This window comes from Haliotis asinina, chromosome 6 (genome assembly GCF_037392515.1).
Source record: "Haliotis asinina isolate JCU_RB_2024 chromosome 6, JCU_Hal_asi_v2, whole genome shotgun sequence".
NCBI classification, from domain to species: domain Eukaryota; kingdom Metazoa; phylum Mollusca; class Gastropoda; order Lepetellida; family Haliotidae; genus Haliotis; species Haliotis asinina.
The window spans coordinates 46,584,932-46,610,709 of record NC_090285.1 but is presented as its reverse complement, the minus strand read 5'-3'; the positions used below and the strand labels follow the sequence as shown (position 1 = coordinate 46,610,709).

The 25,778-nt window shown below is 39.7% G+C and overlaps 2 protein-coding genes across 4 annotated transcripts in view; both read right to left on the bottom strand.

Moving 5' to 3' along the window:
- The window catches only part of LOC137287072 (adhesion G-protein coupled receptor G6-like), an 89,854-nt gene that overhangs the window by 30,395 nt on the left and 33,681 nt on the right, over positions 1-25,778 (bottom strand). For all 3 annotated transcript variants that reach the window (XM_067819189.1, XM_067819192.1, XM_067819190.1), the window contains exons 9-12: positions 10,910-11,111; positions 9,312-9,433; positions 8,037-8,092; positions 6,984-7,153 (exon numbers count right to left, since the gene is read on the bottom strand). In XM_067819189.1, coding sequence (XP_067675290.1) covers positions 6,984-7,153; positions 8,037-8,092; positions 9,312-9,433; positions 10,910-11,111 — 550 coding nt within the window. The remainder of the gene's footprint in view (positions 1-6,983; positions 7,154-8,036; positions 8,093-9,311; positions 9,434-10,909; positions 11,112-25,778) is intronic.
- LOC137287074 (cholecystokinin receptor type A-like) lies at positions 16,480-18,043 on the bottom strand. Its single transcript, XM_067819194.1, has one exon. It carries the CDS (start codon positions 18,038-18,040, stop codon positions 16,811-16,813), a length of 1,230 nt encoding a protein of 409 aa, XP_067675295.1. The 5' UTR covers positions 18,041-18,043; the 3' UTR covers positions 16,480-16,810.

Sequence of the window (25,778 nt, the reverse complement as noted above, 5' to 3'; positions counted from 1 at the left end):
CCAAGAAGACTTTGTGGCAGGAAGATATAGAAGGAAAATATCAAGATTAACTTCTGATTGGATTAAAAAGATACAGAAGCCCAAAAGAAATTTGGCTTACGTTTAGTGATAGCCTGTGGAGTGGTCCTTGACTCTGTGGATAGAAAACCCATGCAGAATGTCTTTAAGAATAATTTGGGAGAAAAGTATTCAAATTTGAATTACAGTACTTTCTGATGGGGTTGAGTCTAGTGTTGTAGTAAATGGATATTGAAGTTCGTTCAGGTTGTCGCCAGGCGAAGCCAGTATCTCCTTATTTCTTTAGTTCGTGTATTAATTTCACATTTAATGCGTGAGTAATGAGTGAAAAAAAAATGAAATAATTACAATCTTTAAATTCACAATAATTTGTGGTCATACCGTAGAACATATTTTAGAACAATTTGCACATGACACTATCTTAACCCCAGATTATGGATGAAACTGAGTGAGTGAGTGAGTGAGTGAGTTTTACAGAGCACCAAGGAGTATTCCAGCTGTATAGCGTCGGTCTGTAGATAATCGACTCTGGACCAGACAATCCAGTGATCAACAGCTTCAGCATGGATCCACGTAAGAGGGATACAATGACATGGGTCAACCAAGTCAGAGAACCTGTTAAGCCGATCCAGTTAATTGTCTCTTAAGCGTGATTCCATTCCTGATCTTCATGCGTGGAATGAAAAAGATTTGAAAGGGGACTATTAAAGATTCCAGGCTTTGCGAGGCTCGGTTTATGTGTATATTAAACACCATGTAAAATATAAAGCACCCAAACTGCAATGTCTTTTTCTACCTTTCAATAAAGTAAAGTTTGGAAACAAAAGTTTTCAAAGAAAAGTGACAAAGTTGCCAAATCTCCAGAAGGACAATTAAAATATGAAACTTGCTCTTTATCCACTACACAAAGACAAGGTCTAATAACATGCCTAACAAAGGAAACTGAAACTAAACATTGTCCAAAAATTGGAGTACGCTAAAAATCCAGGAAGACCGAAAAGGCTTTGTGGCAGGAAGATTTCAAGGGGAAATATCAAGACTGGTTTCTGATTGGATTGAAAATACAGAAACCCTGAAGAAATTTGCCTTACGTTTAGTGATAGCCTGTGGAGTAGACTGTGGTTCTGTGGATAGAAAATTCATGTAGAATGTCTTTAAATATAACTTTGGAGATAAGTATTCAAACTTGAATTACAATACTTTTTGATGGGGTTGAATCTAGTGTTTTAGCAAATGGATATGGAAGATCGTTCAGGTTGTCGCCAGGGGAACCCAGCGGCTCCTCATTCTTTAGATTGTGTGTTAATTTCACATTTCATGCGTGAGTAATGAGTGAAAAAATAAAGCTAAGCAGTTTCGAAGAACTGAAGTCCAAAATCCCGTTTAAATACACCCTAAACTAGCCTCTGCAGCAATAGCAAAGAGAATTAAAAAGATAATATTCTACACACATAATCCATGAAAACGTAAAGGAAAATTCATGCAAAATGTCTTTCAAAATAATTTTGTCCAAAGTATGGATAGGAAACTTACGATTTATCTAGAACACAAAGACAAAGACTGATGACATGCCTGACAAAGGAAAATAAAATTAAACAGTGTCTTAAAATTGCAGTACACTAATACTCCATGAATACCAAGAAGACTTTGTGGCAGGAAGATATAGAAGGAAAATATCAAGATTAACTTCTGATTGGATTAAAAAGATACAGAAGCCCAAAAGAAATTTGGCTTACGTTTAGTGATAGCCTGTGAAGTGGTCCTTGGCTCTGTGGATAGAAAACCCATGCAGAATGTCTTTAAGAATAATTTGGGAGAAAAGTATTCAAATTTGAATTACAGTACTTTCTGATGGGGTTGAGTCTAGTGTTGTAGTAAATGGATATTGAAGTTCGTTCAGGTTGTCGCCAGGCGAAGCCAGTATCTCCTTATTTCTTTAGTTCGTGTATTAATTTCCCATTTAATGCGTGAGTAATGAGTGAAAAAAATGAAATAATTACAATCTTTAATTCACAATAATTTGTGGTCACACCGTAGAACATATTTTACAACAATTTGCACATGACACTATCTTAACCCCAGATTATGGATGAAACTGAGTGAGTGAGTGAGTGAGTGAGTTTTACAGAGCACCAAGGAGTATTCCAGCTGTATGGCGTCGGTCTATAGATAATCGACTCTGGACCAGACAATCCAGTGATCAACAGCTTCAGCATGGATCCACGTAAGAGGGATACAATGACATGGGTCAACCAAGTCAGAGAACCTGTTAAGAACACTATCTTAACCCCAGAAGGATCGGAAAACTGACTATAAGGAGCTTTCAACACTTTGGGATAAGAAAAATCATACAAAAAATACTTGGATCCATTGACAGTATTTGGTTGGCAGTCTCAGTATTTATAAAGACGAATGTTTTACCATGTGTCTCAAACAAATTTTGGAGAGATCTACTCTAAGGTGGGGCTAACTATTTAGCAAAACACTATGCAAACAAAAACTGCCTTCCAAAGTTCTTTCTCGTCCATTTGGTAGAATAATAATATAATAAGTGTTTGAAACCAGTAATTTATCGGAACAGAAACGGGAATAATTTATGTTAATGACCCAATGAATTAAGACAGTGAGTGATCCTGTAACGGATTATGGATGAAAATGAGTGAGTGAGCGAGTTTTCTTTTACTGTATGGCGGCGGTCTGTAAATAATCGACTTTGGACCAGACAATTCAGTGATCAAAAGCTTCAGTATGGATCTACGCAATCGATGCGAGGACATTTGTTAACCAAGTGAGCGAGCCTGATCTTCAGTTAATCACCTTTTAAGTCAACCATGGGTTACTGAATGTCAATCGTTACCTGGATCTTCACGGGTCGAATGAAAAGAGAGAGATATGGAAGTGAACTATTTACGATTCCAGGGTTTACGAGACATGTGGCAAAGTTGCAAAATTGGCGCATCATTAACACTTTACACTAAAACGCAGGTGTTCACATGCGCGGTGTTGTATGCTGTTCAGCAGTTTGATGCATTTCCAGTTGGCTTCGTGGCTGGAAGATGTAGAAGGAAAATATTAAGACTGTCTTTTGATTGGATTGAAAAGACAGTGACCCATTAGAAATCTCACTTACGTTTATTGGTAGGCTACGGGGTAGTGTTTGGCTCTGTGGATAGGAAATTCATTCAGAATATCTTTATGAATAATTTTGGCCAAAGTATTCAAACTTGGCTTATAGTATGTTCTGATAGGGTTGCAAGATTTTCGGGACTCAAACTAAAAAGAAAAACGCATTAATTTGGATTGGGTCCCCCTAAAAGAGATTTCGGATAAAAGTATCCAAGCATAGGAATTTAGGCTGGAAAGAGACAAAATGTAAACTATTGGGAATTGATTGAGACGTAAACATCCTACCAAATTCATCTACTGCAACCAGACAAAATCCAAAAAACAAACGTATCGCATTCATTTGGAAAAGCACCAGAGGGAAGGTACAGAGAATCACAATGAAAAATAAATTTTGATTTGTTGGAATATGTTCATCTGTCATACAAAATACTAAGTCTGCTCAGTAATTGAAATGGATAAGAAAATACCAGAAAATACACAAAAATATACATACATCGTTTTAAGATATCTTCCATCCCTCCGACCCAGTCTTTATAAAACCAAATGTTTTGCCATATGTCTCAAATATGATTGGGAGAGATGTACTCCAAGGTGGGGGCTGCCTATTTAGCAAAACTCTATGAAAATGTAAAAACTACTTTCTGAAGTACTTTCTCAGTCCAGTTGGTGGAATAATAATCATATAGCAATTGATCCAGAATACTTTGAAAAAAAAACGAACAATTTATATTAATGACTTAATGAACGAAGACTCGGCGATTTTGTTGAATTACAGGCCAAGTTTGATATGAAAGTCTGACTTCACGATTATATTACGTAAGACATAATTCACAGAAACTGGAATGTTCTTTTCTGCCATTTAATTGGTTGAAGCTTGGAAACCAAAAAGGCAATAAATATTTTTAATGCTACCAAAACCCCTTAAAAACTTGAAGTAGAAAAAGAGTTTGATAAAGAATATCATGACTCTGGAAAGGAAAGTATATACTTGACAGAAAGGAGATAATGGTTTACGTTTAAAATTGTACATGCCATTCTATCCACAAAATGGGTCATGTTAACTCTCCATATTGTACATTTTGTGTGAAACCTAGCTTGAAACAAGTGTCCATGTGTTATGGGAATGTGAATACATTAAAGAATCACCTGTCAGATTGGTCAAATACAGTAGTGGATGGGACAATATTTCTCACAAATGAGAACGTTATCCTTGGATTTGAAGGAAATCAAACCAGTCCGTTAAATGTAATCACTATTATTGTAAAACAAATATTTACAAATGCAGTAAAGTGAGGTTAAGCCATGATTTTAAAATGCTAAGAGATATAGTTCATTCTCATAAACAAACAAATAAAACATATTTTCACAACTGTAAAATGTAAGTGTTTTCATCTTGAAGGAAACCAAGTTCTATGGATAGTCAATTTCTTTATTACCTTGGGCGCGACGTTTCGGTGCTGTTACTTACACTATTAAAGAGCAAGTTTGGGAAGTTTGGTCATCTCTCCATGCTCTCTATGCTGAAGTTTAAAACCCAACCTTCCAATCTCTCAGTAAAACAACTTTGTTTGCATGATTACCTTATATTTGTGTCCATAACAACAATGTCATTTAATGTTTGTAACAAGTTAAATCTACTTGTATACTGATCAAATATTTATCCACATGTCCTTTGTATTTTATGCTCTATGTACAGCTGTTACCATGACTTTGCTCCAATATGTATGAAAGAACTTCTCCAGAAATATTGTTCAAATAAACATTTGAGATCCAGTGATCAACATCCGTTTACCATCCCCAAGATCAATCACAAATCCTCCGGCCAGAGATCGTTCTCATTCTGTGATCCTTCTCTCTGGAACTATCTTTCTTTCTTTTGATGTCAAAACATCCCCATCTTCAGCTATCTTCAAGTCCAAACTTAAAACCCATCTGTTCCAAAAGTACTACTCTTGATGCCTGCGCTTTGAGTAACCGCATCAGATGGAAAATAGGGCATAATAAATATATTTTATAAGTTGATGTTTATGAGTTGATGTTCCCTCGATGTTTGTGTATGTTCCTTGATCCCGAAGCAACATAAACAAACATCGAGAGTACATCAACCAATTAGCCCCTAGTGACCAGTGAACAAGGTGTTTATCCTACCGCACACTTCAATGTTTTGAACTGTTTAAAGCATGGGTATCGGATCGTACACATCAGCCAACAAATGTGAATCAAACGATTCGACTCTTACATCTTGCTGGTTTCCCGCAGGTATTGTCTCAGTAAAATCGCCACGGTGTGATTGAATTCTTTATATTTACAGGGACTACAAAAGCAAGCGTTAGATGTTGCAGACGATACAAGAAAAATAGATTTAGAGCTATCTCACTTCCATCGATTTGCATTCGCAAAAGATTCCAAGCATCATGATTCAATGTTATTTGAGATAGAGAAGTACCACTATGAGTGAGTGAGTTTAGTTTTACGCCGCACTCAGCAATATTCCAGCTATATGGGGACCGTCTCTAAATAATCGAGTCTGGATCAGACAATCCAGTGATCAACGACATGAACATCGATCTGTGCAATTGGGAACCTATGACATATGTCCACCACGTCAGGACCACCCGATCCTGTTAGTCGCCTCTTCCGACAAGCATAGTAGCCATTTATGGTAAGTATGGGTTGCTGAAAGCCTATTCTACCCCGGACCTTCATGGGTCAGCTCTACCACGAAGTACCGGATTAGTTGCCATTTGGTACGTTGAAATGTTCCTTGCTTGTAAGCGGGGTACATTGAAATAATAGATGAGCGCTCAGAAAACGACATTTATGTGTGAGGTAAGATAAATTATTATGTACATGTCATCTGAAGTGATATGTAAACGAGAACGTTCATTTGTACGATATCTTTCAAGTGCTCATCAGAACCTACTTAGTGAGTGAGTGAATTTACTTTTACGCCGCTTTTAGAAATGGGCCAGCAATATAATAACCCCCGAAAAACGGAAAAGGGCTTCACACATTGTACCCATCTGGGGAATTTAACTCGGGTGTTCGACATGACGAGTGAACACAGTAACCACTCGGTTAGCTCAGAGCCGTGAGAAACTGTTGAGAATATAGACTTGCTCCAACGAGGACTTTTGGATAACACCAAGCGCTGGGTCTGATGCAAACTTATATAATTCAGTGAGTGCGAGACAGACATTTGGGAAAGTTTATATAGATATAGGATAATTATAGAGCACACATATCCACGGACTAGTGCATGCTCAAGGCGCTGGTAGTTTTCCCTCGATCACTGGATGTCAATCTCAACAGCACATCGTATTTCAATCTCAACTCCCTTGGGAGTACAGAACTCTTGCTGCCACTTGGCGCACCGAGTTTATTGAGGCTCTCTCTCATCGTAACAAGGTACCCACTCATAGCTGGGTGGACTGGGACTCATAGTCACAGTACGTCGTCCAAGCTCACTGCACGTTGCTGGGTGTTTGCACGTATTCATGTGGCCACCATCTGGTCATATACCAACGGATTCGTGGGTGTTTTGCATACATATTGTTGTTGTCCAGCATTGCTCGCTGGACAAGTCCTGAATGATTTCCGTCTTTATTTTTGGGTTCGACTCATTACATAGTCTGGGGTGGTGGGGCTGTCTAGTGAAAAAGCGTCCGTTTGTCTTCGATTCCCCACATGGTACTGCGAAAGTCCGGGTTCGATTCTCCAAATGGGTACAATGTGCGAAGCCCATTTGTAGTGTCTCCCGCTGTGAAATTGCTGTTATATTGCTAAAAGCGGCGTAAAACTATACTCACTCATCCACTACACCGGCATATATCTCTTACCGTCAAGGTTGACATCAATGGAGGCGATGTTAAGTTGGCCGATCGGACTCTCTGGTGTCTTCATGATCGCCTGATCAAGGGCAAGCTTAATGGCGTTCCTTGTATCGTTGGTACTCACACGAATAAACATGTTGCAGTTCAGTCGGAAATAGATAATGAAACTGGGGCCCCTGATTAGGTGAAGAAAATAGAATAAAAACACATTAAGCATGTAATAACGACACATACACGTTATGTGTCATACTTTTCATAACCAATATTGTATTGACTTCGTGTGTTTTCTTTAATTTCACCCAAACACGCAGGATACAGTGCTTCTACACTTTTACAAAAAAAATGATACATTTTGTAGGTAAGTATTTACAGAAAGTAACCCGTCTTGTTTAACATCATGCTGACTGGAGTGAGTGAGTTTAGTTTTACGCCCCACTTAGTACTATTCCAGCTACACGGCGGCGGTCTGTAAATAATCGACTCTGGGCCAGACAATCCAGTGATCTACAGCTTCAGCATGGATCTACAGAACTGGGATGCAACAACATTTGTCAACCTAGTCAGCGAGCCTGATCACCAGGTAATCGCGTCTTCAGTCAAACATGGGTCACTGAATGTCCATTCCAACCTGGATCTTCACGGGTCAAATGAAATCAGCCGGCTATGAAAGTAGACTATTTAAGATTCCAATAATTATTGTTTGCGAGCATCAGTTTATGATTATATTAAACACCATGTAAAACACAATGCACCGCAACTGGAATGTCCTTTTCTACTCTTTAATAGTTTAAAGCTTGGAAACCAAAGGTTTCTAAGATGAGTGACAAAGTTGCAAAATCCAGTGATCAACATCGATCTATGTAATTGGGACGCGATTGGGACATGTGTCAATCATATCAGCAAGTCTGACCACCCGATCAAGTCAGTCGCCTGTTACGACAAGCATGGGTTACTGAAGACCAATTCTAACATACAGTTGATGCATTAACGTTACTTTCATACAGTATCGCTGTCTTTTTCAATATAGTTCACTGACAACGTAAGACAAAATTTGTTCACCTGAAAGTTATTTCAGATAGCTCGAAAACGCCCAACACATCCAAAGCCCCTTTCACCTGTAACAAAACAAGGGTATTCAGACACACATTTCTTTGTATTCAACTCTAGGGACATACATCACACTGCACGGATATCACATTCATATTTCTTTGAATCAGTGCAATACAAAGCTGGTGAGGAAACACGGAAAAATAAGGGAACACTTGTGCTTTCATGTGATCCCCTTTTTTTCCCTCAGTATACATTCCACAGTTAGAGAACGCCAAGAAGCACCTACAAACAAACCAAAATAAGAAGTCAATCGTATTTGCAGCAAATAATGTGAGAGTGACTGAGTAGGATTTTTTACCAAGCATTTAGCAAATCTAGCAATGCATCGGCCTAGGACACCAGAAATAGGCTTCGAAATTGTATCTATGTTGAAAATCGAACCCGGGGCCACGGGGTGTCGAGGTAACGAGCCAGTCACTTCGCTTCATCAACGCCCCACACCTCAGGCATCAGCGTTCCCGCTTCTATTGCTGAGAAACCCCAATTATCACGTTTATATTCACAGCGAACGGAGCGAGAAGCTGAAACTTTGTAGCAACAACATAGGGGCAGTTTCAGTCAGGTCTTTTCTCACTGTACCCGTTTAAATTTTGAAGGCTTAAAGGGTCACTAATGACTGTAACGGAAAATAGCAGCTCCCGAACCAACACAGATACGTATAAAAGAAAATGAGTTAATCCTGACTTCAATACGATTGTATGTACGTCTTGGAGAATATAGACCAGGGGCGGTATTTAAAAAGAAACGATTTTCCTAAGTCAAAACATAAGTTTTTGAAAACTGACTTAGCTAAGTGTGAGAATTAAGTTGCTATTCATAAAGCTACTCAGTCAGAACTTTGCTAAGTGGCAAAGCACCTCAATGCCACGAAGAACTTTTGTGTGGCATCCGGTGCGTGGTTACGGGTGGTTGTGGGCTCTCCGTCGGTCGGTCGCTGTAATCAACGAGACTTTGCCTTCTTTGGTGAAATAAACAACGCCTAATCGTTATGGCTGTCATGCTGTTTACTGACATAAGTCAAAACACCTTGCTAAGGCCACCCCTGCCCAGTCTTAAGACCTAAGTCAGAATTTGCCAAATCTTAAGCCTAAACTGCTCTATGGATATGGTTCAGGTAAAATCGCAAAACCAAACTCAGAAAAGGTGAAAAAAACATAAATATCACTTCAGACTTGGGTACTTTTATTAATACCGTCACATGTGTTAGAATAAATCTTGACTCACCGCCTCTGTTACACGTCTTGCCATGTTACGGTACGTCTCAGACGTTGTGTCGGCAAATTCAGACGTGTAGTTAACAGCAGTGGTTGAGAACTTGAGGTAGAAAGTATACCCCTTCAATCGGCCTGTATTAAAACATTGAAACAAAGTTAGATAAACGAAGTACAATGGAGATATGAAGCGCATTAACAATAGTAGCCATAGTAACCTCTCATTAAACAGTGCCCCTCCACTAGTTGTCAACTGAGCCTCACCTGCCAATTGTTTGATTCTCCTAAAAACACCTCTAGCTATATTTCAGCTGTATGGCGGCGATATGTAAATAATCGAGCCTGGTCCAGACAGTCCAGCGATCAACAGCATGTGTATCGATCTACGCAATTGTGGTAACCAAGTCAGCGAGTCTGACCACCAATTCCGTTAGTCGCCTCTTACGGAAAGCATGGGGTACTGAAGATCAGTTCTAACCCGGATCTTGACAGTGAATATGGTCGGAGCCGTCACCTAACACTACTATGGCAGATTTTATTGACTCAACGTGACATCGTGTTTATGAAATGATATTTCCATAAACACGTAGTTATTTCATGGGCGTTGTGACGTAACTGTCAGCGGTTTAGAGAGGCGTCAATGATGTCACATAAACAAGTGTTTTATGGAAAGACAATATGAAATTAAATCCGGAAATCATGCTGACTTAATGCGATTGCTAAGCAACTAATAGTCAAATAGTCTGTTTGGCGTCAATTTTGTCGCAACCTCCCACAAACATATTAATAAAGCTGGTGATAAATATGTAATGGCCATGCTGCCTTAGTGTCAGTATTAGTCAGATGAGGAAATCTAGAATTTGTTACTTCTTTCCACCCATGGCAGCTTCTCGTTGAATACGTATTGTCCAAATAGACTGGCATGACGTTAACTCTATTTATCAAATAGTGAACATATCAGGTATTTAATAGGTGAGCGTATCAGTCAATCATTATTATCTTTGTGGTAGAGGCCATAGGCCTAGACTATTTTTCAGGATTTCAGTGAGTGAGTTTAGTTTTACGCCGCACTCAGCAATATTCCAGCTATATGGCGGAGGTCTGTAAATAATCGAGTCTGGACCAGACAATCCAGTGAGCAACAGCATGAGAATCAAGTCTGACCACCCGATCCCGTTAGTTGCCTCTTCTGCTAAAGGCCTATCTACCCCGGACCTTCACGGGTCTTCAGGATTTCAGAGCAGCACATATGTGCATATACAGTTCAAAAGACAATAAGTTAATTTATAAAATGCACGAAAGGAAATCTAATACTATTGACATGGGAGTGAATCTTAAAGTTTCATTGCATTATGCATATAAATATCTAGGTTTGTCACAATATCTGGATTGCCAATTGACATGAGCATATTAAACTTCTGAATGGTGGGATTGGAATAGAATTTATGCAGTAGATACAAACATCTCAGATTTTGATAACATTTACATGCTAAAATAATACGAAATTCATTTTCAATAAAGTTACGTTTACAATAGCTACGCAAATGCAAATATTACAAACTACGCAGCTTGACTTTTAACAACTGTGAAGAATACAGTTAATTAACTGACCTCCATAACCGTCGCCTTTGCACGTGGCTCCAAGGCAACAGTAGTTGCATGTCAATGTTTTGTCTAACACGTTATTCAGCTGACATGTCTCCATGTTCTTTGTCTCCTGTCTCAGACATTCTCTGTACTGGTCACAGGTCCTCTTTACCGTCAGACCACTACTCCCATAGGTCAAGGTCGTTCTGCAGACAGGATGTTGTCCCTGCAGGAAAGGAAAACAATTATAAGATCCAAAACTGGATTTTAACCAATGGTGCTAGAAAAAGGGACACATAACAATAATTCAAGGACATGATGCTAACTTAAACTCTGTGCAAGAACAACTTCTATTTTCGAAACTAGCTATGATTTCAAAGACATGTGTAACACCAGGTAGTCGTACTCCGCCCCGCCAGAGGCTCCCGTCATGAACATATGCAAAGTCTAGTCAGCTGGCACCCGTACCTGTAACAAACAATCCAGCCACTGCCACCACGCGAGTCAATGACACACATGTGTTTATGGATCACAATGAAATAGTGATGATACCAGGTGTTCGCGAAAAAGTGATCGTATCCTGCCCAACCGGTTCCTACCGCCATAAAACATATGCTATGTTTAGTCAGTTATTCAACTGCAATAATTCGGGAACGTGTGGTGTTGTCAAAATAATGAATTTCATCGGCTCATTGCCAATGATGCATCACATTTGGAAATTTCTACCACAAAACCTCTTGAAAGATTTTCTGAGGCCTTGAATGTTGTCACCCTGATCAAACAACTTCAAGAGTGGTATGTCGTTGGGTCATATGGTAATGTTCGGCTTTGAACTATGGAAGATAAAGTAAGGTGTGGAGCCAGTTGAGTACGTAGCAGTTTTTGTAATTGAAAGGTGGCACACCAATAGATGCCTCGGATGAAATGATACAGGATGATTCAGAACTTCATCTGAATCACGTTATAAATAATATATATATATATATATGCCATCACATGTACAACTAAGATATGTTTAACATCACGATATACCATTTTGAGGTCATATTATTTTGGAACCTTGTTGTATGATTGTATATTGACTTAGAATGACGTTTTCAACGTGTTATGAATTTCGTTCATGCACATGTTTGTGATGTGCATATGAACATGATCCGAACTTGACGGTGAAACGCATCAGTAAAAACCATACTGAAAGCCGTTCAGATAGTGTTTAACACTCAATCACACGGTGTATATTTACATGCAGGGTTTCTAACGTACGGAACATCTACGTAAAACTGTCTTGCTGGAAGCTGAAACAAGACTGAGCATAGTGACATGAACCCTTAGTGTTCCATTGTCAGTAATTAGCAAATTAAAATCACGATATCGAAAGCCGCTACACAGATGAAATCTACATGCATGTAACAAGACGTCATCGATTCAAAACCGATAGCGTTCGACCAATCGTCACTGGGCAAATGTTACGTTTTGGGGTGAATCAAGCTTTCCTTTGGAGTTCCTTGGCAGTCGCAGTAGGGTGTGGCGTGAACGGAATGAACGTTGCAGTTCCGTTCAGATCGATCGTAGGTGTGTTTCTGTATGAGTGTGGGATGAGACTACTGTGACTGGTTTATACTTCACATGCTATTCTCGGACATGCCACTGGGCAGTTCGTAGCACGTGCTACATCGTCAACAACCACCGACTACACAACTGGCGCGGCGCTTCCCTGTTGAAAAATAGGAATGGAATAAACCAAGCTGACACCGGACGTCTTTTAAGGCGTATGCCTCTTCGAATACGGGATTGTCTTAAGAATAGATCCTGATTCAACAGTAACTGATGAGTTCGATTTTAAACGTAACTATAGTTGGTTTGGTTCTGATAATCCTCAAACAAACTCGTTCGCGATCTGACGTTCAAAGACCAGTGCAAATCTCAGTCACATGTTCTTGTTACACTGTTAATCTATTTATACAATACCAAAGATTGTGACAATGTTTTTTAAAAATATATCCTATTTTTAAATCGTATAACACAATTACAGCATTGCTCAAAATTATTACAGTCACTTAAAATAACACAGCACTGCTTGCATTAATATTTGAACGTCCATGTTGCAAAATGTTTGTGTTTTTTGTACTCGGAATATTGGTAAATGAGCGTACATGCAGTTTGATTTTCAAGAAATCCGAAACTGTTAGTTGAAATTTAGTAATAACTAGCGCAAAACAAGACTGTGGTTTGGTGACGACGTGTTAGCTTAATGTTGGAAATACACACTCAGGCTGGTTTGTCCATAAACCAAGCATCGCAGTCAGTATGCATACTCGACCCAAACAGTGTATGTAATTAATTTTGAAAAGCCAGTGGTTAAGTACAAATGTTGCTCGCCCAGATCAAAATATCAGTACCGCATGGGCATCGGTCAGAACTGGTGTGATGTTTGGTAGTTGAAGATGGTAAGCCATTGTCGCCCCTTTGAAACAATATAAATCAAGCAAACACAAAATACTAAGATTTCTTTCTATCTGACAGTTTCAACTAGCCAGTCGGCTAGCTTTAACAATATATACTGAACAACAAAAGAAACGCAAGTTTCCCATAAAAGTGAGCGTTTATGTTTATGTCTTTTATTTAAAGACTTCACAAAAAACTTGAGTCGTGTTTCCTTTGCTGTTCAGTAGAGTACTGGCCCAGTTCATAATCAGCTAGCATTTGGCTAACAGGCTATCAAAATGAGCAGATCCTGGCAAATAGAAATGACTGAACAGAAAGCAGCGTTGATATGCAATTTTCATGTACTTGTGCACTGGTGCATGCAGTATACCGCAGTTGTTACAGAATAATTTCCAATGTCCAATATATATCTATACATATGGAAATTAATTAAGCAACACCAAATTCAAAGACACATAAAAACTTAACAAAGTTTAACGAAGTAATTTTGATGATTGATTATTCAATTTTGATGTATTGACATACAGCATGAGCTTTTCATGGGTTGATATGACGCGCGTGAAGCTTGCACAGCGCACGTGCATTGCTTTAACCTCAACTTTCGAAAAATGCACTTTTTCCCTGGGGTGTTTACAAGCGCAGGTTGTCGATTGCATTCGGTTTTTCATTCATTTCAATGTCATGGCACGTAGGAAATTATCAGAGGCCACTCGTTGGCAAATAATCGGCATGAGGAATGCTGGTATGTCTCTAAGACAAATCGGGACTCAAATCGGACGACATCATTCCATAATTTCAAAACTTTTGAAAAAATACCGGGCCACTAATGAAGTTAAAGACCTGCCTAGACCAGGAAGACCCAGGAAGACCACAGTCCGGGAGGACAGAGCTTTACTGAGACTTGTACGGCGCAGGTCCTTCGACTCGAGCTCTCGGTTGAGACAGGAGTGGCTTCCAGGGAGACCCATCTCGAACAGGACTGTTCGGAATCGTCTGAAAGCTGCAGGATACCGGGCAAGGAGGCCAATCAAGCGACCCAGACTGTCTCCAGCCCATAAGGCAGCCCGACTGGCCTGGTGTAATGACCGTTTGCACTGGAACATTGCCTCTTGGAGGAAGGTGCATTTCTCAGATGAGAGCCGGTTCTTGCTGCACATGGTGGACGGTCGTACTCGGGTCTGGAGGCAGAGGAACACAGCAATGGCTCCACGGAACATCCAGGAGACTGTGGCCTTTGGGGGAGGTTCCGTTATGGTATGGGGGTGCATTTCCATGAACTGCAAGTTGGATATCATTACCATCCGTGGCAACCTTAACGGTGTTCGTTACCAACAGGAGGTTCTTGACAGGGCTGTGGTACCTCATTTTGAGAACCATCCTCTGGCAACGAGACCCATATTTATGGACGACAATGCTAGACCTCACAGGGCGCATGCTGTAAATGATTTTTTGCGGCAAAATGCAATTGACAGAATTCCATGGCCTGCCATGAGCCCTGACCTCAACCCCATTGAACATTTGTGGGACTTTATTGGCCGTCGTGTGAGGCAGAGAGACCCACCAGTCCATAATCTCAACGAATTGACGGCTGCCCTGCATGAGGAGTGGAACAGGATCCCCCAGAATCAGATCCGGAGAATCATCCAAGGAATGAGGAGGCGTCTGGAATCGGTGGTGCGTGCGCAGGGAGGACACACTAGATATTGATGAAAGTCGGTGTGCAGACTCTCAGATGACTGTTCTTTCTTTCCATGTGACATTTGTGTTAATACACCTGACAACAACGTCTGTGGATGAATAGTAAATTGTGTCCATTTTTTCATGAATTTAAGACAGTTTTAAGAATTTGGATTTCGTTGCAATAAAGCAAAGACTTGATACTTTTTCCCTTTAAGTTGTTTGTCAGAGATCGTCTGTTGAATAAAAAAGTGTCAAACTATATCAACCCGGCATATTTTGATTGTCAGAACACTTCAAAGTTGCTCCAATAGAAAAAATTGGGGTGTTGCTTGATTAATTTCCAGGTGTATATATTTCCCAAGGACCCGTGATTCGCTGCTGAACGTCATTTGAGTGAGAATGAGTGAGCGAATTGGGATTTACGCCGTTTTTAGCATGTATTTGTGCACGTTTTTTTCATGTATTTGTGCACTAATGCATGCAGTATACTGCAGATAATACAGAATATTTTCCAGGAGTCCAATATATATTTTTTCCATGGATTCGTGATTCGCTGCTTAACTTAGTTTTGGAGTAAGTGTGAGTGAGCGAGTTGGGTTTAACGCCGTTTTTAGCAATATTAAAGCACTGCCATGGCGGCGGAAACACGGAATGAGCTTCAGATATTTTACCCGGATTTGCAGTGAGTAAGAAGTTATTATGTAACGTATTGTTATTAGACTAACAATTGTATAACGCCGATATCCAGCCAAGCTCCTCAAAGGCGCTTTCTTTTTCACTTTATCACTGGATGTCAATCTCAATGGCATGTTGTATTATCAATCTCAACCCCCTGGGGTTCATATTACGTATGTCCGATTATGTCCACTAATCTTGGTAGGTAGGGTTGAATATATGTTTAATACGAGAAAAATACAAATCTGTAACATGGTTACGATGTTTCAATGACCCAAAGACAACACGATACAAACATTGTTTTAGTTGTGCGTGACTTGGCAATCCCGTGGAAACACGGATATATTCTACCTAACTCTGCAGGAACAGAATTTGATTTTTTTCATCTTTTCTCTGTCAAAACACATTTTGTTCGTGACATACTGAAACATCGCAATAACCTATATACCATAAATACCAGTGACCAGGTATTTCTGATCACGTATAATTTATAGATGCTCACCTATCTGCTGATTCCTATCAAAACCTACTGGTGTAAAAACAAAGATTTTAACCGACGGTGCTAGAAAAAGGGACACGTAACAATAATTCAAGGACACGACTTAAACTCTGTGCAAGAACAACTTCTATTTTCGAAAAATGTGATACACTGCTACTAGCCTAACGACGTTTTAGAAAAGCTACGTATGCTTGTTCTTACAAGCTTCGCGTTGCAGAAGTAAGACAAGACCATTTAATGAACATCAGATTTTATTATGCAACATTTTTATTATGAACATCCGTGTTAAAACTATTTCAACATTGTCGACACACTATATCGAGTGTTTAGATCTATTCCCACGTCATGTAACCACTATATTGTCTGGCCGACTTCATTAACAGAAAGCCGTCGTGTAGCTAACGAAGTTAGGTGGTTAGTTAAACAACATATCAATGTACAAATATGTACATAAAATATGTACAATGTACATAATGCACATATGTCTCGACGCATAGTGAGTGAGTGAGTTTTACAGCAAAATCATGGAAGAGGAAAGCAGAAATGGCCTTCACACATTGTGCCCATGTGGGGAATCGAACCCAGGTCTAGGCTACCCACCCCCCTCCTCCTTGACACATAGAGTGTTAGGGGCGACCGAAGCGTTTAAAAAGCTGTTTACAATCGTTTTGAAATTTTGGGTTAGCGATGGCATAAATGAAGGGGTTTGCAGCGCTGTTAGTGTAGAAAAGATGGTTAAGAAAACTGTAAAAGGCAATTTGGAATCGAGTGTCCTTTGGTATTATACCTGGACTGATTAGGTCTGCCAACTTGAGCACCCAGAATGGCAGCCACGAGAAGAAGAACACTACCGTCACAAGAGCAAACAGTTTGGCAGCTTTAAAAGAAGTATTTCCGGTTGAGCCAGTTCGACTGCTAGCAATGGTCTTTGAAACGTTGACGTCGTTGACTGGCGGCCCCGAGGTGGTTTTGTCCTTGACAAATGACGTTCCTGGGGATGGTGAACCCGTGATATTGGTGTCAGCTGACTGGACAGAAACACTGCGGTTCCTCTTGACCGAAAGTTTGATAGCAAACGAGGACAGGTACATACTGTTTCTTTTATTGATCATAGCAAGCTCCCCGGCAACTGTTCTGATACCAGTGGTGTCTCCTCTAGGGCTCACCCGCCTTTTGCGCTTGTGAATTGTCAACCCAACTATGATGTATAGCACTGCAATCAGTATCACTATGATACAAAATGTAATCATCACGACACCGCCGTACACTGACTGCCCTACTGATCCGGAATATGCATCGCTGTAGTCACAGCTGTAACCAACAACTTCGGAATTTTCATATCCTGGTATTGGGATTTTCCTCATGCCATAGAATTCAAGGATCGGGACGCTCATTCCTCCAGCAAACGCAAACGCAAAGACAGTCATGATCCTCATTCGTTTATACGACATGTAGAATTGGAGAGGATGGCACATTGCGAAGTACCTGTCGAAGGCTACACCCAGCAAGATTCCACTTGAAATGGAGAGGTTGGAATGAATCAAGAATTCAAACGTTTTACAGACAATTACCCATGTTTGGTTGAAGCGGTGAAACATCTTGTAAATTACATATGGGTGGATGAATAAACACGTAAAGAGGTCGAGGCCACCCAGGATCATGTAAGCGAAATGGGCGGACTTTTGTGTTCCCTTCACAGCGTAAACCACGACGACGAGGGCGTTGCCCAGTGTTCCCACCACCATCAGTACAGTCATGAACGCCACCGAGCAGACTACATTTTGTAAATATTCGGAGTTAGCGTTGTTATAGACGGAGTTAATGCAGTGACTTTTATTGCCACAAATACGATACATGTTAAGTGGGATGTTTGAGCCGTTTGTCGCCATGATATCTTCTGGACTGAAAACAAGGAAATAAATCATTAGACAATAAAATCCATTTGCATGATCGAGTCATGTTGTGAATGGTATGAATTAATGTCACTTGCAGGAATTACCAACGCTCTACTAAAAATCATTTTGCATTTGCAGGAGGAGGGAGACATATTATTACATGTATTATTCAATACAATCACGAAACCCATCCCCCCGTTTTGAGACTTCGTTTCCATGGAAACAAAAAAAATGATAAATCACCAAAATCTGTAAATAGTAAAGGGCACCGGTACCACGTTGGTATCTGCATCACATATCTACCAAGTGTTACTGACTGACATATATTAAGAAGCCTTCGAACTGTGCTCCGGAACGAAGCCCTTCGCTCCATTCTGAGACTAAATCCGAATCGTTTCCATGGAAACCCGAGAAAACAAAAATGATATAAGTCTGCAGATAGCAGGAGCCACCACTTTAAGGTCTGCTTCACATATCGGCCGAGTTTTGCTGAAAGATATTAAGATGTTTTCGAGTTGTGTCCCAGAAACAAAGCCCATCCCTGCCTTTTGAGACTAAGTCCGAATCGTTTCCATGGAAACACTGAAAAATGATCATGTGTAAACAGCACCTTTTAACAATATGAAATATTTAGCAAAATTTAGTTTAAAACCGTTGCCTGAAGTAAGTTGCTATATTTACACTAGTGAGTATAAACGTTTGACAGAAAGTATATGTATACACCCTGATTTGAAATGCCAGTCCTTTGTGCACATAAGGTTTCGTGTTTTCATTTATCTTTAACGCTTATGCCAATGGCGTTCGGCGCTTCATGAAGCGTCATAAAATTCCTTTCCTGAATAGAAAACACAGCCTCACTGACAGTTGTAACTGTACCATGTGTAATTAGTATTCATTAATTAATTCTTGCCTTTGACGGCATGCATAACACAAAATAATTTCATGTTTAAAATGTTTCGAAAATGACAGTCTTGTTTATTCTTCTGTCGAGTTTAGAAGTAAATCAGTGTCTTATAACACACGCCCATGCAGTACTGAAAATAATTGAGTTCATTTTTCGTCCATCCGCTGGGACACTCTACTGTATGCTACAACATGAACCGATTAACCATATTAACTGATGTACCCTGAAATGTGTATTGATAATACACCTACGTGAATCTATGACTTAAACAGCGACAGGTGTTAACACTACATATAAGGATCACACGTGAAGATCCGAGGGAGAATAGGTCTTCAGCAACTCATGCTTGCCACAAAAGTTGAGCATGCTTGTCGTAAGAGGCGACTGACGGGATCGGGTGGTCAGGCTTACTGCCTGGGTTGACACGTCATTTGTTCAAAATTGCGCAGATCGATGCTCATGTTGTTGATGACTGGATTCGATTATTTACAGACCCCCGCCATATAGCTGGAATATTGCTGAGTGTGACGTAAAGCTAAACTCACTCATTATTACAAATATTTAATTCAGGATGGTTTGACTGTTTTCCACAACTGATATGCAAATGTTAAGCCTGGAGGCAATTATCTTATCAGTGTATTTCTTAAACATTGACAAACAGGTAAGAACACAGACGTTTCAAAACACTCTTTTGATTAATAACATATGGGGATACATGTATCAGATTTAGAAAATGTATATATTTTGTTGAAATGTCCGACTTATAAGGAACTTCGAGAAAGATTTTGCAAGTTAATATGATATCTTTTAGCAAAATCCTTCCACAAAACAAAATCGACTTAGTTATATTATAAGATACACTTTAGCTTGAATTTTAGGAACTGAGATCTGTTTTGAGAAGAACAGCCAAACACGATGAAACTGTCTGTGTCTGAAGTAACACGCTCTAAAGGTAGTACGATTAATAAATGTAAAAACATTTTTTTTAGAAAACCCAAACAGACATACCTTCTGCTTCTGTCGACAAGGCGTCAAGAGATGGCAAGAGCAGAGTATACACTGAGAAGTTCCTTGCTTGTTGGATCAAGACAGTTTATTCTGACGTCATGCAGACACGTGTTCACTGATTGAACAAAGTATCTGTGCTTGACCAATCCTGAATCAATACCTGTCTCCCACAGATCCGTGAATATTACGTGGGAGAAATGTGTAACAAATGACACAGATCGAATAATAGTGCAGAACACTCACAGATTCAGCTGATGTTAATAGCTAAATATATTCTGTTTCGTATGAAATGAGACAAGAATCGCATTCATTCAATCGCAGTGGGTTGAAATGAAGAGGGTCTTCACTCATAAATCTTCTCCTCCGTTTGTCCTCAAACATCGAAATGTTTATAACACACGTCGTTGGCAATTTGTTTGTATTTGTACTGTAGCAATGCACTATACAAGATATACCGCTTCAGATCGATAGTTTGTGCAGTGGCGAAATTGTTACCATGGTAATTTTCGGTGACTCCTGCGGCTATCGCATGATTTTCAGTAATGTGATCATAGAAATTCCATCACTATGTTACCTGCGCAGTGGAACCTCTTCATCTCGCTGATCCACTGACTGAGGATGGTCCATTGTATGGCGGCTTAACATGTGTGAATTCATGCTACCCTAGGTTTGCTATACCTACTTCGAACTGACAGGACTCAAGGAGAATCACCCAGAAAGAAATATTTCCAAAATTTGAACCGCATTCGGAAGAGAATGTCAAGATAAACAATTTTTCAAGCTTTATATGAATGCGACTCCCAAACGTTATCACTGGTTTCATTGACAGGTGGGCAGGTTTTCGTGCGATGACGTTCTGATAACGTTAGGGGTCATTTGAAGAGCATTCGGGACGTTCTGACTTTATTCCATGTGTATTCAAGGTATATTCGAGCTGTATTCAAACTTGTGTCGAAACATACCGATACATTTGAAGGATAATTCAGGCAGTAATCAGGATGCATTTCGAATTAATCGAGGCGCATTCGAGGCATTCTGACAGGATTAGGAAGTGGCATGTGTTGTCTAGTCTTCCTCGAATGTATTCAGAATGCTCAAAATGCAGTCCGAATGCAGTATGAATGCTCAGAATGCAGTAATGATGCTTACAATGAAGTTCGAATGCACCTCATAAGCCGTTCGATATTTTTCCACTTCGAATGTACCTCGAAAGTTTTCGAGCATGTTCGAAACATTCGGGCATTGACCTAAGAAATGACCCAACTAGGAGTATATTATGACGTTTTGAAGTTCATTTCTAATTTCCAGGGATCTCCAGAAAATTTTATTCCGACAGCATTCCGGTTCATTCTGTCTCAAGTGTGAAGGATTTATGAACAGAGGTGTATAACAAAACTTAAAATATATCGCACCTGTAGATTCAGAAAGGGTGGTGAAATATGTAAGCGTATATTTAGAACATTCTGGCACACAAAATGCTTACAGAATTATCTCGAGGGGACTACAAGGACCTAATGTTAGAATCACCTGCCCGAGAGCGGTAGACAACTGAAGCCACAATTTTACTTTGGTCCCACATTACACGGTAATCTATAAAAAGAATGATGAATGTGTGGAAATCGTGGAATAAATCGTGTTGAAATATAGATGGGGCATATTCTGTGCATCGTGGGAACAAAGAATACCACTTGGAAAAGTGGAGTAGTATGATGTGGTCTGGGCTATCGTAACATTACCCCTCTGGTCTGTCGTAACATTACCCCTCTGGCCTGTCGTAACATTACCCCTCTGGTCTGTCGTAACATTACCCCTCTGGTCTGTCGTAACATTATCCCTCTGGTCTGTCGTAACATTATCCCTCTGACCTGTCACAACAGTTTCCCTGTGTCTGTCGTAACATTACCCCTACGGCCTCTGATCTGTCATAGCAGTTTTCCTGTGACTTTCGTAACATTATCCTTCTGGTCTGTCGTAACATTATCCGTTTCGTTTCTGGTAACAATTTCCATGTGTCTCTTGTAACATTACTCTTGAAACATTACCCCCCCCCCCCCCACACACACACACACACCCACCCCCCCACCCCACCCCCCCACCCCCCGCCCCCCTGGTCTGTCTTAACGTCAGAAGATTGCTGGTCAGCAGTAATAATATCCTTCTGGTCTGTCATCACATTATGCCTCTGATTTTCCGTGACATTTTCCCTTTGATTTGACGTTTTCCATCTGGTCTGTGTTAACAGTAAGACTCTGGTAACATTATCGTAACGTCGTAACATTAAGTATTAGTATATTATCCCTCTGATCTTTTGAAACATTTTCATTCTGGTCTTTCGTAACATTATTCCTCTCGCCTGTCGTAACATTATCACTCTGGTCTGTCATAACACGTTTTGTAACAAGTGTGCTTAGCAAACAGACTTTGGGTACAAGAATAGATTGAGATGGACAACTGCGGAACAACTGCATATGGACTAGGATACATAACACGTGCAACGTAACTTAAGGACAAGGGACCAAGACATATATGTTTCTGGTCTTTACTAATGTTATTCTAAATACGCAGTGAAAAAAACCCAGGAAGTATCAGCTAGAAATTCGTTCATTTTGATTTTTCGCTATCCATCCCTGTTACCTGTTTAACATGTTCTTATTTCATGTACTTTATATATTGATTTAGAAAATGACCAGGCATGAGACAATTCAAGGAAAGTGCCCCCTCCCTCTCCTCCTTCCCGCAATTTACCCCTTTAAGATTTGTACGTATGTATTCGTCTTGTTAATAGTACCAAACGTTCCAATTTCTTGAATTTGTGACCGATGTGTTGGATAAAAATAGAACGTTCCATCCTTATAAAGCATGGCATTTCAGAATGTCATCTCTGATGAAATGAATATTGCCATCGTCACCGTCAACTTCTATGGAAAAGTGCCAAACGTTGACGGTTTTCTTCCGTGAGTCTAGCAGATCAACTTTTTAGGCACTGAGGTGGAATGTCATCTTTCGTCAACCCTTGAGTCTTTGACCCGTTCGGTGACCTTGCTGACGTGTATACACTTACTTTCCATGTTTTTTTTGCGGTTTTGTTTTTGACAAATGGGCCCATAGAACATTGATCAGTTGGTCTGTACTACTGAAACACATACGTCATTCGTTAATAGTTCAGTTGATCTCTAAACTCGATAAGAAAGATTACAATACGATTCGAACACAACATGTATGCCTTGGAGTAGATCAAAATTGCGTTTCTGGAAAATGAAGTAATTCAGCACTTATGTTCCAATGTTGTTATCTCAAATACCAAAATCTCAGATAATACGCGTGTTTGTCAGTAAATCATCTTCATTAGATATTTTATTGTTAATCAGTGTTATTGTAGTGAAATAACAATGGATGTCTACTCAGGGGGATCAGTAAAGCTATGCATTCATTTAGACCTCTACTGCCACGCATCATAATCACGGCTAACACAACACGCTTGCCGTCGCTTTGTCCATAATCTGCCGGACTGCTCTCACTAGGATTTCCGCCCTGCTTCTAATTGTTCGTTGGTGTTACCGGTCAGCGGACGATTAGCTTCCTTTGTTAAATGTCCACCTCCATTATCTTATCATATTTGTTGTTATGGCGGTTTCATGTACACAAATATAGCAGTTTGCAATTCCTTCATTGACAGGAAGATGAAGTAGGGATATGTGAAGTAGGAAAAACGTCTTGTTCCTCAAATTACAGACGTCGGCATCCATAATTTATAACTTTAAGAAAAGACTATTTAACTCTTTTTTCAAGTTCAGCACTATTTAGTCTTTAAGTTATGTAATATTGTATTCATATTATTTTATACATTATGTGTTTAAATCCACACGATCTAGGATGCCGCGAGGCAAACACGATGACTGAAGAAGATAAAATATTGGCACGTTTTGAGAAACAAGAAATAAATATTTGTTAATTACATTATTATGACCTTAATTTTCGATATTTGAGGATCAAGAAAGGATCACAGAAAGATATCAAAATCCAAATATGCGATAAGTGTTACAAATATAAATCTGAGCTGTAAGTTCTTTTGGTGTGATATGTGGTGATCGGAGAGAAAGGCACAGGGAAAAGGTCACGGATAAAATGTCACACCTTTGCCGGGGAAAAAAACGTCACAGAAAAAAGGTCACAATAACCATTTTTATTAAAGTCAATAAATTATGAAAATATCATCATGGTCATAAATCATACATTTATAATTGAATAATATATCCCAGCACTCTGTTATTTAAATAGATAATGAATATAGTCCTTAAGGTTCTACTAGCTTTCAGAGATCTATCCAAATTCTTTGTTCACCCACCCCATACACATAGAGCAAGAACTAGTCTCTAAAATGAACACATTTCACAGGAAAAAGTCCATAGTTAACAAAATATAAAATATGATAAAACGAGGCCCTGAGATTTTCTTAAGCTGTGGAAATCTAGACTTGTCACATTTACTAGACTTTGTTGGATATATTTGCTTCACGGTCTGTACGACTGACTAGAAGCCATCCAGTAAGTACTATAATAAGGACACATAATAAATCAAGCAATTTATTTGATTAAGGAACAGTTAAACAACGCTTACCCACAACCCACTGATATATGTGACTTTTCCCCTGTGACTCAGTTGGTTTTACACCGCTTTAAGCAATAATCCAGCAATATCACAGCAAGGAACATCGGAAATAGGCTTCACACAATGTACCCATGTGGGGATTCGAACCCGGGTCTTGGGTGTGACAAGCCAACGCTTTAACCACTGGGATACCCCACTCCCCTCCTGTGTCTTTCTCTCCGTGGTTCTTATCTAAATTCCCGAAATGTGTACAATTATGAAGCCCGTTTCCGATGTCCCACGTCGTCACAGTGTAAGATACATCACCGGAAGCGACGTTAAACAATACTCGGTACGTTGCTGATTAATAAGAAAAACAATAAAATCGGGCGAACCACGCACTGTAGCTCGTATGCAGCTGATTTCGTTGAATGAGACACGCCATCCTCTAAACGAACATTATAAATACATCCTAATACATTAAGAAGAGAAGTTTCACTCTGGAGTACAACACGCAGAAATGACATTTAGGATCCAAAGAAAACCGTAGGTCAATTACATTTGTGACGTCATTCCATTTTATGCTTGCTCCATTACTTTTCCGGAATAGACAGGTGTGTACTAGTTTCAATTTAAGACTTTATTTTGTCATTTTGACATTTCCGGGGCCTCGGCTCCACTATGTTTAAGGAATGGAGAGTTACTTGGACATTACCCTCTACATATTCACCATCAGTATGGATATCAATAACTTTCTTAGGACGGGAAATAATATGTATGTTAAATATATTTTAAGATGCTTGATTATCCATGTACGAATCAATCTGCCAGTACCCCGACGTGTATTGCTAGTGGCGTACCTAAGTTATGACAAGTATGGCAGGTACCCTTGTCCCACTTGAAGAGATACCGCTGAGCACTTTCTTTTTTAGTCAGATAAACTATCTCCGGATAGTGAAAAATCGATTTTCTTTAGGTGTATGGTTTGGCGTTGATTGTCATGAGTAAGAAGCATGGCGACTCCTGGATGTATATATGTATGTAAGTATGTATGTATGTATGTATGTATGTATGTATGTGTGTGTGTGTGTGTGTGTGTGTGTGTGTGTGTGTGTGTGTGTGTGAGTGTGTGTGTGTGTGTGAGTGTGTGTGTGTGTGTGTGTGTGTGTGTGTGTGTGTGTGTATGTATGTATGAATTAT

Excerpts from the sequence above, each read along its gene's own strand:
- LOC137287074 (XM_067819194.1), bottom strand. The coding sequence starts at position 18,040 with ATGTATCGTATTTGTGGCAATAAAAGTCACTGCATTAACTCCGTCTAT.